This window comes from Colletotrichum lupini, chromosome 9, assembly GCF_023278565.1.
Source record: "Colletotrichum lupini chromosome 9, complete sequence".
Taxonomy (NCBI): Eukaryota; Fungi; Ascomycota; class Sordariomycetes; order Glomerellales; family Glomerellaceae; genus Colletotrichum; species Colletotrichum lupini.
In genome coordinates this window covers 1,562,428-1,576,394 of record NC_064682.1, presented here as the reverse complement: position 1 = coordinate 1,576,394, position 13,967 = coordinate 1,562,428, and the positions used below count along the sequence as shown (strand labels likewise).

Genomic DNA, 13,967 nt, shown 5'->3' with positions numbered 1-13,967 from the left:
GTACTTCCCTTCTTCCCCAAATCTTCTCCTCCTCGCGCCCAATCTTCCTCGCAACTTGCCCACCCTACCTATCACCACTACAGCCGGGACATCCCACTCCGAATCCCAACTCCTCACTTCCCTCGCGCGTCTCCCGCATGCTTTGCGGTACCGGTTGATTCGAGTTGCAAACGCCGGCCGCCACCGCCCGTGGACGCTTACGCCTACCAAGAGGCATCTGAGACTCGCTCACGCCAGGCTTGCATGGAAAGAGACGAAAACGGGGGGCTAGCAGAGGACCGTTGTCAAAACAATTCTCTGTTGCTGCTCTTCGCGAGACCCTGAAAGCTGTCTCTACAACAATCATCTTCATATCGATACACACACCGCACCCCGCAAAGTATCCCTTTCAAGCCCAACTCTGCTTGCTCCGCCTACCTTACCTCCTCCATTTCCCCCACTTTCTCGTGCTGTGTGACCTCGGTGGTCCTTGAGCTATCCTATTACCTAGCCGAGCACACGGTACCCTTCTTTTCCCCCTTTACCTGTCGCTCCTTTGGGTAGCGTTTGCACAAAATGATGCCACTCCAATCCATAGAGGGGCAGCCTCATGGAGGCTCTGGCATAGCTGGGGAAAATGGTGAGGCCCGGCAGCAAAAACCCAAGACGTTGCCGTGCAAGTATTGCAGCAAGCGCTTCAGGTAAGTCGGCTTCCCCTCCTCCTTGTTGCAAGGCCCCCCGACTCTCCTCTCTCGATGATTGATTGCCTTACCTTGCCTTGGCTTTGGCTTTCTGGCTGTACCTTCGGCTAGCTTACATTGCTTTTGCATTATAGGCGTGTGGAGCATGTCCAAAGACACGAAAGGACACACACCAAAGAGAAGCCCTTTGCCTGCGGCTGGGCTCGCTGTGGGAAAACGTTCGGACGACGGTGAGTTCTATCAACCTTGCCCCTGGCCATTCGTCATTTCACCCGTCCTGCGGCCTGCCTGAGTACACTTTACCTCACCACATCGACACCATATGCTGTCACCTTCCACACACACCACACCACCACCCAGCTTTACTTTGCTTTGATTTGATTTATCCCCAAGACGTTCCCCCGTCCCAAGACCCCGACTTTCGACTCCACCTCTTCCCTGTTCTTGATGCTCAACTCCAACACGGCCGACTCCCCCTCCCAACTCTGACGAAGGAATATGCTTATATGGACATCAGTGACCTCCTTGTCCGCCATGAGAAGCTCGTTCACCTCAACGAGGGCAGCAAGGAGAATAATCGGCCAAGAAAGACTTCATCCAGCACGCACAATCCGCCATCTTCCTCCGACAGCCATGTCGAACACGAAATGCTGGGCGTTCAGCGCCCACCTCAGCCCCAGTATCACCAGGAGTCAATAACGGCCGTGGCATCCACCATGGCCCCAGATCCTCGCATGCCAGGCCCGGCCCGTGCCGCTGCTTGCAACCTCGATCTACTTTCTGATGCGGCTCTGGCCAGCGAAGTGAACCCCATGCAGCAACCCATGATGGCTGAGATGGGACGTCCGCCTTCCGATCATACGAGGATCAAGTCCTATGATGAGTCGATGGGGTATCCCGAACGGCCACGGGAGGATCAGAACATGCTGGCACCGGGATATGTTCCTCAGCCCCAAGCAGCACCTTACGACGACTATCACATTTTCCTCGACGACTTTGCGCCCTCTTCGCACTACTTGCCACCTCCGTTCGAGTCTGATCAGCAGATGGGGGGACTGTGGCCCCGTGGCGATATGCATCACCGTGGCCCGTCCAAGCCATCATCGCAGTTTCCGTCACGGTTCCCTTCGGTTCAGCCGGATGGTCGGGAGGGTATGGAAGGTGGTCCAAGGAGCCACGAAGAGTCAATGAGAGCACCCCTTCGTATCTCTGCCGTCGACCACACGGTCATCAAGAACCGACTGGAGGAGTTCTCATCCGTCATTCCAAACGACTTTGTCTTTCCGTCTAGACATACACTCACTCGTTTCCTTGAGGGATACATCAGCGGTTTCCACGAGTATCTTCCGTTCCTGCATATACCCACCTTGACGCCCGCCGAGATGGCACCGGAGCTTCTATTGGCCATCTTGGCTGTTGGTGCACAGTACCGATTCGAGAGCCACCGGGGTCATGCGCTGTGGTATGCTGCAAAGGCTGTTGCGCTCGAGCAGATTCGAAGGAGACATAGTCATGAGGTACATGCTCTTTTACCGACCCCCGCTGCGTACAGCCCACACTCGACCCGACCTTCTCCCAGCTCTGGCTTTAGGCATACCTTTGCCTCGGCACAGCAGGATCGCCCGATGACACAGGACACTCATCGCGAGCCGTTGTAAGTGTATTTCCCATCTTGCTCTGGTTTTCAGCTCTAACGTTTTTCCCGCAGCTCGCCAAACACCCCGCAAGCTCGTCTTGAGACCACACAGGCTGTCTTGCTGCTCTTCGCAGTCGGGCTTTGGGGAGCGAAAGCAATCTTGCATGAGGCTCTATCTCTTCAGAGCCACCTTGCTATGCTCGTTCGCGAAGAGGGTCTGATAGCCGAGTCCAGCCCGGCCGTTGCACCGGATTGGGAGACTTGGATTCGACTTGAGGGAGCTACGCGCACCAAGCTCATAGCTTATTGCTTCTTCAACCTGTGCAGTATCGCGTACAACATGCCGCCTCTTATCCTTACTTCGGAGCTTGGCCTATTCTTGCCCTACCCGTCCAGGCTGTGGAGGGCTGAATCGGCATGGCAGTGGCAGGAAGACAGACAAAACTATCCTTCTGTCGAAATCACCGTCCACGACGCCTTCTCCAGAGTCCTGACGACTTCGCCCCAGGGCTTGCCTCCGCACATGTCATCCCTCGGAAACTATGTCCTTATCCACGCATTGCTTCAGCACATTTACCTGCTGAAACAAACTTCATTCGCACTCAGCTCGCCGTTTGGGCCACAGAGGGGATTGAAGCCGGAGGATGTGGAAGAGGTCACTGCTGCACTGAGGATATGGCAGGTGAGCTTCGAACACCGACACCAATTGAGGGCGGCCGACGCGGGGCATGTGGGCAACAGCGACTCGTTCCCGGGTGGTCCGGTAGCGTTCAACTCTACCGCACTCCTGCGCTTGGCATATATCCGTCTATACACCGAGATCCCGCCCAACCGATCCCTCGAGACCAGGGATCACATGCTAGTTGCTTCGTCGTTGAGCAATATGCCCCTCCTTGTCCGTACGTTGAGATTGCATAGAGCCGTGTTCCAGGCCATTCATGCTTTGTCCATGTTGGTCAAGGCCGGTGTCAACTATGTTGCGAGGACCAAGAGCCTGGAATGGAGCATTCAACATTCCTGTAAGTACCTGTTCTTCTCAAACATCGCTTGTTCTAGCTAACCCCGTTTCTTTGTAGTGTGCAACTTCGAATGCGCCATTCTCTTATCTAAATGGCTCCTTACTCTCGCATCGATCGGACCGAATGACCCCCCTGCGACCCCCGAAGAAAAGAATCTCCTACAATCGGTCAGGAGAATGCTGGACGAGACGGAATTTGCTGTGCCCATCGATCCATCCCTGGGTGGGCCTACCACCGGCCAACCTACCAACAACGAGGTTTCTGCGAACGACAGCACAAGGTTGAGACAGCTAGCTGCAGCGGTCATCAGGCTCTGGGCAGAGACATTCAAGGGCTCGCACATTTTCGACATGGTCAGAGTAATGGGATCAAGCCTGGATGGGTATGCTGATTTGGTCGAGAAGCCCCGCGACAGAACACCCCTGGGACGCATTGCCCATGACCCAAATCTTGGATAAGTGGTCGGACCCCAGATGGCAAAGTATTTGGTTGAGGCTGTTGCACTGCATGGCTTGTACGGTTTTCGACGGAGTAGCGGCATCATTGAGGCTTGATGTCGGTCGACCTCTCAGCGCCAAGACATGATTTCTCCCGATGCGGTTGTTTGCAGGACATGGAGTTTCCCTGTCGCATGCGTGTTTCTCCGCGTTCGAAGACCGCAACAAGGCGGCGTAGTCGCTGGTCCAGGTCGTTTTGGGATGGAAAGAAGCTCTCAACGGCCAAATGCGTTGAATCGGAATGCAGAAGTGGACGAATCGAGCAATGGCAGCGTGTCATTGGTCTGCCCTCAGATGTTGGAGAGGGGGAGAGCGTGCGCGACCCCTGGTCGGGATTTCGGGGCGTCGAACCGGCGGCGGAGTACCGACAGACAGGGACCAGCCAGACTACGCAGGAGATAGAGAGGGCGGGGGATGGGAGGGAAAAGAACTTTTGGCTTGGCGTTCTAATGTTACGTGCCTTGACGCAGTAAGGAAGGTGTCGGAGAAACAGTTGCACTGCGTTTTATTTTTCACCTTTTTCTTTTTTATTCTTCGCGTGTACATTGTTTGGTGGGCTCATCGGCTCGTCGGATGGGTGGCGCGGCTCGGCCGGTTTGATCTAGCTATTTCCATGTTGTCTCGTCGTATGTTCACCTTAGTCTGGCTTGATCTTTGAGGGGTTATGAAGTACGGATGAGAGATGTGGTTCCTGTCGGGATTGTGTGGCGCTGATAGGTCGCTAGATGAATAATGAAATGTTCATGTCTGACGTTGCGTTTGGTGCTTGATCATTTGTGATGGTCCTACTTGGCTTACTACCGTATAAGCCGGGTTGCCTTTCCCGTTCTTCGAAAGTTACTAAATGCATTTGAGATCCTAAAGAGCTTAAGTTCGATTTGCAGTTATTAAGCCGAGAGTATGTTTTCGGCGAGAACACGAGTAATGTGATTGAGGAAGCGGAGTGGCCTCGAGTGTACGAACACTTCAAGGCTGTAAGACTACAGTTAGGATTGAAATAACAAATAATGGACTACTCCGCATCTGCCTTGTTTTTTCCCTCCTCGTAGTGGAAGATTGGTTTGTTTGTTGAACTATAGTAAAACCTCTCTGATTATTGATTTGTCAACGAGGAATAATATCAATGCGAATAGTTTACAAACGAATTCGAATTTGTGTCAGAAGTTAGTTAGAAGTTTACCAAGGACGGGCGTAAACAACAAGAGACGGATTGACTGTAAAGCAAGCGAGGGGACACGGGGGACTCAAAGAGTCTATTTTCTATAAGGAGGAGGAATAAGTACCAAGGTAGTAAACTTAAACTGGTTCGATATCGAGTTTAGCTTGCTTCTTTTCCGGAAGCCAAGAAAGCACCAAAATCCTCGAGTCGAGATCACTCTCGAGAGCCCCCTTTATTTCCTCACGTTGCTGTGGGCCATAACAAGAGCGTACTGAAAGAAAACACCACGTCACCATCATGTCTCGCGGAGTGTCTCTCCGTCGGAAACGGCCCCCCCCAACTTTCCAAAACATGGAGGGGGGGGATTCCCTCTAGCAGCGGACGGAACTGAGGTTGTCGTTGAAGTTGGAGGGGACGGTGTTCCGGAGACCTCTGGTGGTCCAGGAGGCGCCGCCGCAGCTGCCGTCGCTAGTCGATTGGAGAAATTGTGTTCAGAAAGATATTCTTGACGACCGTCGCTTGACGTATAGGAGAGCAAACGAATGTTTCATCTTCTCCGTTCTTGGAAGGAAGGGAATAAAGTAGACGGTAGCAACTCACGTGAAGAAGGTGCAGGTGGCGCTGCCGGTGTCGACGGAGCTGACGACGTCGTTCATGGTTCCGGGGACGTTGGCTTGGAATGACATTTTGTCAGCTTCGCGTTTTTGAGGGCGGAGAGGAATGAAGCCCGAAGGCTGGAGAGGTCTGAGGGGTGAATCCGAGGGTGGGAGGAACGTACTGCAGCCGCCGACGTCCGTGGTGACGCAGTTGCCGAGGGTCTGGTCCTTGCAGATGCGGATGGTGGCGGCGTTGGTGAGGCCGAGGAGGGCGATGGCCGTGACGGTGGAGGACTTCATTTTGAGGATTGGGGGGGGGGGACTGGTACTTCGAGTAGATTGGGAAGATTGTGAAGATGGTTTGTAGTGTAGAGTGTTGTGATGAGGTGAGAGGCTGATGCTGATGGGAGGGGAGTTGGGATGGGTGGAGGGATTTATAGTTGAATCTGTATCGTCATTCTTCTCATAATTTCTAGACTGTGATGTTATTGTAGGACTGGGATTTCGACCAAAGCACCCGACTTTGCTGCCTCTAGATGTCAAGCCGTAGGTGAATACTTCGCGGGACTAGGACCTCAAACCAAAAGTGCCCGCTTTCGTTGTCTCTGTGTCATCCTTCGACTCCTCCCCTCCTAAAGTCAAGACGGGAATACATTGTGAGACTAGAATCTTGGACCAAAGTATCCAAGTTCGCGTCTCTGCCTACCAGCAATGTCCTACCTTGGCTCGCCACCTTGATTGTTCTTTGAGGTAGCTTGACAGCCCATCTCGTGAATCTGAACATCGAAGGTCTTTTTCGATACCCTCTTGCCGGGGGATTGAGGATCGTTAGATAGGGCTCATGGTAGCCTTGACTCGGTAACTTCTATACTGCCAATCACGATACGAAATCCTTGGATGTTGCCATCCGGGCGATCCTATTGCAACATCGGAAGAGACTTAGGGAGCCACGGCTAGAGCGGTCCCATACCGCCAAATATGATGCCTAGAGGCTAGGATATTGGGATGATTCTCTTACATCAGAAAGGTCTTGGATACCACTCTCCGGATGATCATATTGCAACGTCGGAAGGGACTCGAGGGAGCCGCGGCTGGAACACGCCTAGAGCATTGATGATGGCACCTAGAGCCGTGGGTATAGAGATCATCCTCTTGCAACATGAAAAGGAACTTAGGGAAGCCTTAGCGGGGACACTCCTATACCACCAATGAGGAGGCCCAGAGATCTCAAGTCTCGCCTCTTCGACGATTCTCTAGCCAACTTGGGAGAGACTATCGTGAGACCTGGTACACAGCCCCGAGCTAGAAGTCAGCATGGGTGCGTCGACTGCATTCTGAGTAGGCAAATGGCACTGTCTCGATACACGAGATATCTTCGTGAGATGTACGGGACTTTGGTTGAAGTATCCATTAATACACTTACTTCATTTTGCTGGACGTGTCGGCACCATTGAGATTGATACTCTTTCAGGTGAACAACTCTATAAACCATGCCGGTTCAAACCATTAGGAAGGCTGGGAGCACGGAACTCGGCTGCTCCTTCATGGGGCGGTGTGAGATTTCCGTCAGCAGAGTACTGCGGCTCCTTTACTTCTCTATACTCTTCAAGATTAAGCTCTACCACGGTTAGAATCCTTCGCTTTCTATTACCGGGCGGAGACTTTCCAGCGACGTTGAGCGGCTTGGATGATTGTGAGGCTAGGATATTTAAACGGCGTGAACGTGCGGGTGTGGCTGGCGGTCGATCTCTGCTATGTCCACAGAACCGCATATGGCGGGGCAGTCGGACTATATTTCGTGGTTTTTGGGACTTTGGATTCGGATCGACATTTAACTCTACTTCAGCCTGCAGCCGGGCGGCCCGGGCCCTATGCCGGTCTAGACTAGTCGGCTTACTTGTCTCATCTTACTATTGCCTCGAGTTGTGTGTGCGAGAACTGAGCTCAAGAGATACGTCTTCATCTTAGAGAGACTACGCTGAACAAGGAGGCGACATTGTGGTAGGGGGATTGGACGGCAGAGACGAAAAATCTACGGACGATGAGAGACAAAGTACTTCAACCTAAGCACTGGTCCTGAGACAGAACGAATCCTATTCCCCAGCCCAGGCCTTGGTAAGAAGCTCTTCAATGCCTATGGGGCGGATATCTGGGCAAGAAAATAGACCATGTTAGTGCTACGTGACCCTTGTAGCACTTTGCTTCGAAGATCCAAGACCGTACGTACCCGTGAGTTTCTCCGCGATTCCCAGAATCTCGTTGAACGTTGTGTCTGAGCCGCTGATGATGCTAAGTTCGGGCCAGTCGATTTCGTCGAGCATGCGAACGACGAAGCGGGCCACGTCCACCGAGTAGGTCAGGGTCATGGGCTCGTTGCCTGTTCCGGGGATCGCGGCGCGGCGGTTCGCGATGTCGACGCCCCAGGTGTGAGGGGCGAGGTTGCTTGGGGTGTGCGGCATGCCGAAATAGTCCATGAACCACCCGTTGATGACGCGGGTGTACGTGAGGCCAGTCTTTTTGAGGGCGGCGATTGCGTCCAGCCAGGCACCGAACACCGCTGCGTTCGTATCGCTGGTTAGGTGTCAGTGACTCCACGGCAACTAAGACAGGAAGGAATCTGCCTACTCTGGAGAGACCCAAACTGAGAACTCGCTGGGTACGAGTCGATGGGTCGGCTTGGCCTTGTCGGCCGCGGCGATGAGGTTGAGCTGTGACTGAGCGGCCTCCGGGCCCACGATCCCAATCGTGGAGATGACTGTCTCGACATTGTGCTCATTGAGCAGCAGAGACAGCGCCTCGATGTTGCCGTAGTCAGCAAGCACAATCTTTGCGCCACCTGAGGCGAGTGTGGTAGGAGCCTAGAGGGCCTGGTCGGAAGGGGTTCAAGCGTGTTCGCATGTGGCTGCGGCTAGAGCATTCACCTTTCGACTAAGCAGGATCACCTCGTGCTTCTTGCTGAGCTGTAATTGTTCAACGATGGTCTTACCGACACCGCCCGTGCCTCCGGCGACTGCGACCACTACCATGATGGATGTGATGGTGGTTTCAGAGTTGTAGGAATTGGGTTGTGTGTTACTGAAGTTGTCAAGTACCATGGATAACAGCTGGATCCTTCAGCACAAGACCAGATCCAACACGGTTGTACTTATAGTCGACCATGAAAACATAAAGCAATCTTGGAGTCTCGGAGGCCTTCGCAGAAACCCGCCCCTGTGCGGATTTTTCGAGAATGCATTGACTTCAGGTTTAGGGGTAGCGGATCTCAAGTCAAGACACACGTGGCAAGTACTCGGCGGGTTAAAGATGTCTGTCTCTATCGAAAGAGGGAGCTCCGGAAGAAGCCGTCGTGTGGTGCAGAGAGTGCCATTTCCAACATCGCGGCAGACTTCCATGTTGCGGACTTCAGGCGCAATGACATGTTCAGCTGGCGGATTTTTGCCGCGAGGGTGACTCGTGTGTGTGATCTTGGTATTTAAAGTTGTCGGAATTCGGGCCCTGCGGCCCCCTCGACGATAGAATGGCTGTCTTTCAACGAATTGCAATGGTCTTGTATCTTGTGCTGCCAAGCCTTGTTTGAACAACATCCTCTGCACAGTGTCATCAACATCTCCTGCTGGATCTCGTTGTACGAGTCGCGTAGCATCATTCTACTTCGCTCGGATGACTAGAATCACATAACATCATTCCCTTGGAGGAAACAGACGACTGCGTAGATGATGGCGGTCTCAAGGCATTCTCACGACAAGTTCGATATACCAGCAGATTATCAATCAGGGTATGCAAGGGTGATGAGCCAATCCCTCCTCATGGGGGTGGCATTTCATTCCGACATTCACGGCAACTCACTCGTAAGGTTTGAGAATGAGATTGAGATATGCTTTAGTCATGCGAACTTCATGCACGCCCGGTGCGGAACAAGCCTGAAAGTGCCGTGGTTTCGTTGTTGTGATGGTTGGAGTTCACGCTTAAACTCCGTTTAGTGAGTCAGCGAAAGATTTCACAGTCAAGAAGAGTACTCTCAGTGGGTAGAGGTAGTAGCGGACAATGAAATCTGGTGTGGGCGCTACCGGGCCATTCGAAGAACAGGAAGCCAGTCGGCCGTTTGATTCTATCTGGACGGCAGACGTTCGAGGTCCGGTCCCGCCTCCGCGGAATGCGCGCGGCGCTGATAGACGATAAGCCCACGTGTAAGGTCATGTGATGGCGCGTTCAGCCTGCGTCTGGATCCCGGCGCGTCCGTCGCCGTGCCCCCCGCGGTCGCCCACTCGATGACGCACGACACCTTTCTGGCTTTTGATACTGAATTCCTGGTTTTGAGACCCAATCATTTCGCATGCACACCACGGCTAGCTGCAGAGCGATCCGACCTCAAAAGTTATCCATCGACTTATTGGGATACAATTGAGGAGAAGTATTCTAAAATCATGCCAGCCCGTAAGCGTGCTGCGTCGCCGGCTGCTGAGGATGAGCCCCGGCGGCGGTCTCGGCGCGTCTCAAGCACTCCCAAGAAGAGCATGTATTTCGAGAGTGACGACGATGATGATGACTTTGATGGAGATGCGAAGGTCGAGGTTGACAGTGATGAGGTGCAGAGCGAAGGTGATGATGAAGAAGAGGAGGAGGAGCAACCCAAGAAGCGTGGACGTGGACGGCCAAAGGGTTCAGTCGCTAAACCTAAAGCTAAGCCACAGCCCGCGCCCAGCAAATCAAAAGCAGTGAAGAGGCAGAAGATTGAGAAGGTTGAGGATGAGTATCAGGATGACCAACCTGAGGAAGATGAGGACGAAGAGGAAGATGATGAGGAAGATTACGAGAGTAGGGTCACTATCATTCCGCATGAGAAGCTTCGAGGGCTCGATGGACAGGACTACTCCGACGAAACCGTTCACAAGAATACTTTGTCGTTCTTGAAGGACCTCAAAGCTCACAACCAGAGATCTTGGCTCAAGAGTAGGCCCCACAAGGAAATACTCTTGGTATTCTACGAATACTGATTTAGTCCAGGCCACGACGGCGAGTATAGACGCTCCCTAAAAGACTGGAACACCTTTGTCGAGACTATCACACCAAAGATCACCGAAGTGGATTTCACCATCCCAGAATTACCGGCCAAGGACCTCGTCTTTCGCATCCACCGCGATATTCGCTTCAGCAAGGACCCGACTCCTTACAAGGTACTTTGACATTCCCTATTGCCATCAGGTTGCTTGAAACCCCGTGGGAGAATGACACTAATCGTCAATAACTCACAGGCTCACTTCTCTGCGGCATGGTCTAGAACGGGTAAGAAGGGACCTTACGCCTGTTATTACATCCATCTTCAGCCAGGCTCTTGCTTTGTGGGCGGGGGCTTATGGTGTCCTGAGGCGTCGCACTTGCAGAAGTTGAGGGAGAGTATTGATGAGCGGCCGCGTCGGTGGCGTAGGGTCTTGAATGATGAGAGGTTCAAGAGAACTTTTTTGCCCAAATCGTTGCAAAAGGGGGGCGAGGAAGCGGCGTTGAAGGGATTTGCTGAGACGAATAAGGGGAATGCGCTAAAGACTAAGCCCAAGGTATGCCTATGTCGGATTTTTCGTCCTGCAATCTAACAAGGGCGAAGAGAAGACCACGGTCATTGTGGATCGTTACTAATCACGCTTCCGTAGGGCTACTTGGTCGATCACCGCGACATCGAGCTATTGAAGTTGCGCAACTTCACGATTAGCAAGAAGGTTGATGACAAGGTATTTACCGAGGACGATGCCCAAGAGCAGATTTGTGAGATCATTGCCGCGATGCACCCATTCGTAATTAACCCTTTGCCGACTGATTGTCGTTTGGATGATGGATGTGCTGACACATGATGTAGATCACCTTCTTGAACAGCATTGTCATGCCGGACTTTAATGCAGACGACGACGATGATGATAGCGACGAAGATGAAGAGGACGAGAATGACGACGCGAATAACGATGCTCAAGAAAACGGCGATGCAGAGGAGACAGGGGATGAAGATGAGGAAGGAGGTAAGGACTGGAGCACGCACAAGTTCTGATACTTGGTTAGGATAGAACACCCTCTCTTCCTTCTGGCACACCACACCTACTCGAAGGATATTGCTATTGTTCAAGCTGGCGCGAAGCCATTGATTGGAAGCAAAGACAGGCCGGTGGGAACGAGTTCTAGCTGGATGATGAGCGATGATGGCATTTCGTGTTGATAGTTTAGCACGAGCGTAAGTGCTTGTAGGATATGGAACAGGCGCAGGACACTCCTGTGCAGTCTTTGCTGGCGTCGACTACCACAAAAAGGATTGCACTGATTGTAACACTCCCTTGTTCATTCTATAGTTTCTATAACCTTTGATCGTGAAGTCTACTCAAGTGCTCAGCCCGACTTGGAAGATCCGTTCATCCTATGCCAACAAAGGAGGACGGTATCCCTTTGTTACCTGAAGTACAACCATCCATCAGAAAACCTGATGAAAGGATATATCCTCGGAATCTGTTGCTGGCAGGCGTCGGGGAACGGCTAATGATTGTTTGACACACAGCTTTCGAGGTTTCAAGTCTTCAACGTTTCAATCTAACAGCATCTCTGAGTATGCATTGAGTCTTTCACGCCATGTGGGGAGACAATAAGCCATCGGCTTAGATCTAGAGAGTCGTAAAGACTTGGCCAAGCTTCTGGTCCCTGAATATATGGCTTCAGAGGGTCCTCGGCCGAGGCTACTTAACCAGAGGGATCGAAGCCACCAGACAGAATCTACTTATCCTCATCAACAACATCAAATGATTTCATTCGCACATTGTTAAACTCACCGAGCCATTTTCTGACCCGCCACTCTGGTGTTTCATTTCGACTCCAGCTACCAACTTTCCTCAAACTTTTCATCATCATGACTATGGGTGCTGTCAACGCTTTGGTCGACTTTTGCAAGTGGGCTACTGCCAAGCGGCCAGACGGCTCCAACCGTCAGTACAAGTATGGAGATTGCCACAACACAAGATGCCATTGGTCCATGGACTACAGCAAGGATAAGTGCCACTGCTTCGACCCTGTTGAGGAGGTCCCGAAGGATATCGCTGAGGAGGATGCTGGTGAGGATGCAGAGAAGTAGACAGTAAGTTTGGAAGACAACAGGTACTGCCGAATCAAGAATTTGTGTTTCTTTACTTGACTATCAGTTTTGCATTGGCATGGAGTTTCACCAAAAAGTCTGCGATTGAAAATGTCCTAGATAAACGAACAAAGATGTCATTACTTCATAGCTAAGTTGAGGTACGCCGTGAGCTAAGTGAGCCTGAACGAACAATCGGACCCATCTTTCGAGACTAGTGCCTAAACATTTCTCGCAAGACTGATTATCATAGGATACTGCCTGACTTGATCCCGTTCAACCCGGGAAGCAATACCTTTGGACTGCATTCGCAGGCCGCCATAGCCAGGTTCTTGTTGGTAACTTGTGCCATGCTTGGACTCGGAGCTTCAACCCATTGAACAGTGACCAAAATCCCAATCAAGTTCTAGAACAGCTTTGAGAAGCCGGAAGGAACAGTTGAGAGCTCTCAAAAAGAACGGAAAACGCGTGAAATGCATTTCTTCTTTCCAATCATTAGACGTCCACGAGGTTCAAAGCATCTATGGGGAATGTAGGATCACATGACATGTTGTTTCGGCCAGTCACTACGATTGGCCAAGCCGGATCACGGCGCCGAGCAGTGCCGGTGGTCCTCAGGGGAGTGATGACTCCACAGGGTTGAAGCTGGTTGGCCCAGGAGAAGTGGTTCGTGCTTCCAGCGTTTGTGCGAGCTTTGTTTCGTCAGATGTGCTGACGGGACATCCCAAAGCTCACTGTTCAGAGAGGTCCGGCCAGCAGTACCTTAGGCAAGGTACCTTGAACTCGGGTCATCTTCTCCAACCATGTGCCTTGCCAGACCCAAACTTTGATGGGAAAGACTTGAGAAGCCGAGTGAAAACTCTTCAATGCTTGAGTGAATTTGTTTTTTCTCCTTTGTTTACCAGCATGCTGCATAATACCTGTGTTCAAGTCCAGTTTTCAGGGTCGGTTCCACGGGCTCTTGAGTGAAACTACGTCAGCGGGGCCCAGCCCACCTAAGGTAGGCTCACGCGCACCCGAAGAGTACGTACCGGAGACACCCCGCGGAGCTAAGCTTGGAGGGCGCCCTCCCTGCCCCACCAAGACTGCCTCGTCCGTCCCTCATTCACTCACTTCATGCACATTCCATCCCGAGCCCGACCCGGAGCCCGATCTTGACGACGGACTACATATCTATCATTTGCATCGTTTTCGACAATCTGAACAGCCTCACTAGCGAAGACCAACTACCTTAGCTCCGGGCTCCCGCATCTGCCACCCTCATCCTTATATCCTCAGGCG

At 52.2% G+C, this 13,967-nt stretch overlaps 6 protein-coding genes across 6 annotated transcripts; 4 read left to right on the top strand and 2 right to left on the bottom strand.

Annotated features, from left to right (window-relative positions):
- Positions 1-555: 555 nt before the first annotated feature.
- Positions 556-3,793, top strand: CLUP02_16366 (uncharacterized protein; the record flags this gene model as incomplete). The annotated part of the gene is made up of 5 exons (XM_049295288.1): positions 556-680; positions 792-910; positions 1,041-2,334; positions 2,389-3,335; positions 3,393-3,793. The coding sequence occupies 5 exons, from the start codon at positions 556-558 to the stop codon at positions 3,791-3,793; spliced, it is 2,886 nt and encodes a 961-aa protein (XP_049152435.1).
- Positions 3,794-3,888: 95 nt separating this feature from the next.
- Positions 3,889-4,305, top strand: CLUP02_16365 (uncharacterized protein; the record flags this gene model as incomplete). The annotated part of the gene is made up of 1 exon (XM_049295287.1): positions 3,889-4,305. The coding sequence occupies one exon, from the start codon at positions 3,889-3,891 to the stop codon at positions 4,303-4,305; it is 417 nt and encodes a 138-aa protein (XP_049152434.1).
- A 1,057-nt stretch (positions 4,306-5,362) lies between these two features.
- On the bottom strand, positions 5,363-5,887 carry CLUP02_16364 (uncharacterized protein; the record flags this gene model as incomplete). Its single annotated transcript, XM_049295286.1, has 3 exons — positions 5,363-5,459; positions 5,592-5,664; positions 5,770-5,887. 3 exons carry the CDS (start codon positions 5,885-5,887, stop codon positions 5,363-5,365), a joined length of 288 nt encoding a protein of 95 aa, XP_049152433.1.
- A 1,793-nt stretch (positions 5,888-7,680) lies between these two features.
- Positions 7,681-8,613, bottom strand: CLUP02_16363 (uncharacterized protein; the record flags this gene model as incomplete). Its single annotated transcript, XM_049295285.1, has 4 exons — positions 7,681-7,736; positions 7,815-8,158; positions 8,213-8,445; positions 8,509-8,613. The coding sequence occupies 4 exons, from the start codon at positions 8,611-8,613 to the stop codon at positions 7,681-7,683; spliced, it is 738 nt and encodes a 245-aa protein (XP_049152432.1).
- Positions 8,614-10,011: 1,398 nt separating this feature from the next.
- CLUP02_16362 (uncharacterized protein) lies at positions 10,012-11,430 on the top strand (the record flags this gene model as incomplete). Its single annotated transcript, XM_049295284.1, has 4 exons — positions 10,012-10,537; positions 10,592-10,761; positions 10,840-11,139; positions 11,233-11,430. The coding sequence occupies 4 exons, from the start codon at positions 10,012-10,014 to the stop codon at positions 11,428-11,430; spliced, it is 1,194 nt and encodes a 397-aa protein (XP_049152431.1).
- A 1,034-nt stretch (positions 11,431-12,464) lies between these two features.
- Positions 12,465-12,686, top strand: CLUP02_16361 (uncharacterized protein; the record flags this gene model as incomplete). The annotated part of the gene is made up of 1 exon (XM_049295283.1): positions 12,465-12,686. One exon carries the CDS (start codon positions 12,465-12,467, stop codon positions 12,684-12,686), a length of 222 nt encoding a protein of 73 aa, XP_049152430.1.
- Between the last annotated feature and the right edge of the window lie 1,281 nt (positions 12,687-13,967).